This window comes from Stegastes partitus, unplaced genomic scaffold (genome assembly GCF_000690725.1).
Source record: "Stegastes partitus isolate 25-593 unplaced genomic scaffold, Stegastes_partitus-1.0.2 Scaffold1208, whole genome shotgun sequence".
NCBI lineage: Eukaryota > Metazoa > Chordata > Actinopteri > Pomacentridae > Stegastes > Stegastes partitus.
This window is the reverse complement of record NW_007578939.1, coordinates 2,166-6,801: the sequence shown is the minus strand read 5'-3', so window position 1 is coordinate 6,801 and position 4,636 is coordinate 2,166. Positions and strand designations below refer to the sequence as shown.

Here is a 4,636-nt window from a genome sequence, read left to right as displayed (position 1 = left end):
GAACGCCTCACATGCTGCTCCTGTAGATGCTACATTTTACCGATGGTCCCTGAACGCCTCACATGCTGCTCCGGTAGATGCTAGCAGGTGCGCTGTGCTTTCCTTTTGACGCTGATTTACAGATCAGTTGTTTATGATTAGAAAAGCCACACTTTATTACAGCAGAGTTTGCTGACATCTTTCCCAGGGAGCAGACTGGAGGGCCTGTGCAGAGGGGCGGGGCGACAGGCCACAGCCCGTAAAAAAAATAATCCAAATTAAAAATCTGTTAAACTATTGGCTACGTTTGAAGCGGGGAGTTTTGCATCCAATAACAACAAAGCTATGACTAAACAAATGAAACAGTTCAGAGGCAGCGTAGTCCTTGCAGCCGTGGCCTCGGCTGGTCTCGCAGTGAAATCCCGAGTCCTCTATGGCCGAGACCGAGACAATACCGAGTAAAAATGCGGTCGAGTCCAAGACAAGACCGAGATCTTCAAAAAGTGGTCTCGAGACCGATCTCGAGCACTACAACACTACTTGACAGTAATTTCACAAATGTGTCAGTGGGGTGAGGAAAATGTATTTCATTTTGTTTTATCTCGCACAAAAATCTATAAACTACACAAGATTAAAACTCTACGGTTGAAGTAAAAAATGTCAGAAATTCAAGTAGAACATGCTTAAAACTGGATCATCTCACATTTATCTCCTGAAGTGTAAAAACCAAAACCAGATGAAGACAAAATGAGACCAGTTGCAGACAGTCACGACCAGTGTTCACCAGTAGATGTCAGTTCAGAGTGAGTAGAAAATAAAGCGACAGAGACGGGGACTTTTCGAACTGGCGTAAAGATTCAAGGTGGTGCTACTGTTTGCTGTGCGCTGACCAGGACTGTTGATGGCAGCATAAAGTGAAGTTGTTCTCTCTGACCTGCAGACAGCTCCAACCCCTTCACCCTGAAGCTCTGCTTCTCCACCTCCTCCCACCTGTGACCTAGAAACAAGATGGCCGCCCCGGGCTCCCAGCGACACACCACAGCGAGTCTGTTCATCACAAAAACAGGAAAAGAAGCACTATATATTGAAGTTTTCCTGACGAGGGGTCTGAATTTGATTGGGTGTTTTTGTTGTTGTTGTTGTTGTTTTTTTATGTTTCACGATGAGACGATGAGCTTGAAGAAGAAAAGCTCGTTAGTATCTTAAAGACTACATGAGTGATGACTGAGCCAGATATAGGATACAACGCATAGCTTCCAGCAGAATGTCCCTCTGGATTAGTACCTGCTGGTTCCTGCTCAGTGGGGGAACTACTGAAGAAAACATGTGTAAGAACTCCTTCTGTTACAGACGAACATTTAAAAAAGTTTGACGTTTGAAAAAGAGGTAAGAACCCTGTTTTTATTCTGTGATTAAAGAGGAAACGTGAGAACAGTTGACACCTGATATTAGAGCCCACACACCTGATGATCACTGTCTAATTAAATGATTTCAGTAATGATGACTGTGTTCCTCGTCAAACATTTAGACTGTAAAACTTAAACACAACACGAGTGAACCTTCATCATTTCATGTCCTCTAAGGCCCTGGACGCTGTCTCTAATAAACATGGCATGCTGTGTGAACTCTGGTTTGTTCTTGGACTAAATGACATCAGCAGATGTTTGAACTGATTCAGTTCTGTGGAAACATCGTCTTGTTTATTGGATTTAAATGTGGACATTTATTGAACCCTTTCAGTAGTTCTGTCGTCTTAAACATCAACTAATCACCATTAGTTTAGTGTGCTGGTTGTACTTGTGTAGAGACGTAATTCGGTGAGCGGCGTGAACTCTCAGCACTTCATTCAGTCAAGTTAGAAAAACTCAAGACGTCTGAATTAACTTGAAATGAATTAAACATGTCGTGTATTTACTCTGGATCAGCTGCTGGGTTGGAAATTCACTTTATCTTTAAAACATTGCCAAAGTTACACCATTTATCAGAGCAAGGAACGGTAACAACAAACAAATCGGACTTCTTGGTCGTCGGTGAAGTCATCATGTGTGACTGAAGGTTCCATTTAGCAGCTGAACCAGTGGGCTGTGGTCCTGTAGCACCATCATCACTCCTTCTAGCCGTGGTCGGGCTGTTTCTATACAAGTGCAGGACTTCATATTGCAGTAAAAAATGAGCCAACAGCAGGAAAAACGAGAACAAAAACCTCCCAGTGGCTGTATGTCAGAGGGTTTACCAGTCAGAGACCAGTCCGTTAACTGGACTGTAATTCCACTTCAGTTCTGTAAAACTCTTGTTTGATGTTTCACAGCTGTGTGGACTTCTCTTTACTCCAAATGATGAAGTGAAACAGAGCGCTTAATAACAAACCTCTGTAGTGTGGCTCTGCCTGCCATCTTTTATGTTCCATTTTCTCCTTAGTGTTTGTGAATAGCTGAAATTCACCATGTATATGTATATATATATATATATACATATACATGTGTGTGTAAGGTCTGAGGGTTTTATTATGATGTGTGGCTTTCTCCTCTGTTCACCCTTTAATTACAAATTAAGAAAATGCTGAACACCGTTTGTTTGAGTTGAAGTTTCTTTAAAATGCTGTTGGTCCGTGTTTTTTTCTGACAGTCTTCGTCCAATGCAGCTGTTTAAGTGGCACCAGACGAGCAGTAAAAAGTGGAACAACCAGCGATAAAACAGCTGTATGTAAATAAAGACTGAGGCAGAATGAAGCCGTGTGTTAGACAGCGATGTGTGTGTGTTTACTGAACAAAACTCAGGGAGGAATAACTAGAAACTGACCAGAAATCAGACAGGAAGAGAGATTATATTATGGTTCAGAACATTTTGGATGTGTTTTTTTTTTGTTTTTGTTTCTTTTACTTTGTTTTTTAAAACTTTGCTTCTCAGAATCCTGTGACTGATTATTCTAACTTAATTTTTTATGTAATTAAAGGTCACCAATAAAGGCAAAGACAGACATGTGTTGGGTCTGTGTTCGTTGCTTCAAACGTCGTTTCTGTGTCCCCTGCTGCCGTCAGACCTTCTCCGAGTCACTTTTTAAATCAATTTGCTTAAATCTTGGTTTATTGAGAAACTGGCCTCAGATATAACTTAAGTTTCCAGTTTTTCTGGACATTAAGTCCAGTATTATTAACTTTACACAGGATCTGCATTTTGAGGATAAACATATTAAATCAGTTGATGTTTGAACTGTGATTATTCTTCAAGCTTCAGCCACATTTTGTTTGGTTCTTTGACTGTAGCTGTGGTTCTGTTGTTGTCGTTGTAACAGTGAAGAACATGGAGTTGAGCATCTGTTGGTCCTTGTGGTGTCAGAAACATGCCATAAGGAGAACATTTGACATGTTATTGATATGGGGCTGAACAATACACAGAAAATAAGAAAAAATAATCATACTGCAGTTCTGACACGTTGAGGTGTGTCGGTTTTTTTGAGATAGATGTAAGTAACTCCAGTGTTAGTTATTCAGTAGTTACTGAATGTTGTTGTTATTCTCATTCATTAGTTCATGTGCTAACGTGAACCTGTCATGTATTCATGTTTTATGTTTTAATTTCGTTATTTAGTGTAAAATGGAAGTGCTTGTATTTTTGAAGGGACATCAGACGGAAAATACAGAAATTGAAAAAATGTAAACTGACGGTAGAATGAACGGCGACCAGGGCTGCAGGTGTCTCGGTGGTTAGCACCGTTAGCACCTCACGGCTAGAAGGTCGCTGGTCGGCGTCCCGGTGAGGACACCCGGGATCTTTCTGCGTGGAGTCTCCATGTTCTCCCCGTGCAGCGTGGGTTCTCTCGAGCTGTAATCGTCATGGAGATTGCAGCAACCGGCGGTGCAGCTGCCAGAAGAACCGGGTCGCCAGCATCTGGGCCTGTGGAGTCTGTAAAGGCATCACATGCAGAAACTGCAGTCATGACGTTGTTGAGTCAGAAGAAGACGTAGACGATGACTCTAGAAGTGTTGTATGAGGATGTGAAATAAAAGCTGCTGTGGATGTAAATGTAAAGTGGGTGTGGCCTTTATCAACAGTGGAGTGTTTGTGGTGAAATATAAATGTTAACGATCAGCTCAGAGTCATGAACACACCCTGATCTGACCTCATAAGTTACTGAAGGCCGATTTTTAAAAAATCTATTTTTCATCAGTCATTTATCGGTACCCTAACTTGAGCAGGTTTTTTTTTAGGGTTTTCTATGGGAATTGAACTTCAACATTTTCAAACTTGTTATGACACCTTCACACACATATTGGTAAAGAAATGGTTTGGTAACGATTTAGTTGGCGGATTTGTGAAGAATCTCCTAAAATGCCCTGACTACATGGCTGTCATGTGTCAGAGAGTCTGGCTGACGGTCAGCTGACGAATCTGGGTCGTATGTGATGTTTACTTTGTTTGTTTGTGTGTGTGTTATCTGCACTTTTTGTTTTTGTTTTTGAATGAATGCAGTGCTATGCTTCGCCCAGGAGAACCTTTAGTGATGTTGAGATGAAGCCTCAAGAGGCACTGAACCACTTGAGCCAACTGGTTCGAGAAAGGGTTTCTTTTGCTTGCTCATGTGCACATGAAACCACCTAGTGGCCAGGTGTATAATCACAGCCAGCTGGATCTTAACACGTGTGATGCATTGAAGTTG

The 4,636-nt window shown here is 41.6% G+C and overlaps 1 protein-coding gene across 1 annotated transcript in view; it reads left to right on the top strand.

Moving 5' to 3' along the window:
* The window catches only part of LOC103368822 (heterogeneous nuclear ribonucleoprotein L-like), a 25,856-nt gene extending 22,898 nt beyond the window's left edge, over positions 1-2,958 (top strand). Inside the window, exon 13 of the mRNA XM_008297314.1 lies at positions 920-2,958. Within this exon, the coding sequence (XP_008295536.1) occupies positions 920-975 (56 nt within the window). The 3' untranslated portion in view covers positions 976-2,958. The remainder of the gene's footprint in view (positions 1-919) is intronic.
* Positions 2,959-4,636: the final 1,678 nt, after the last annotated feature.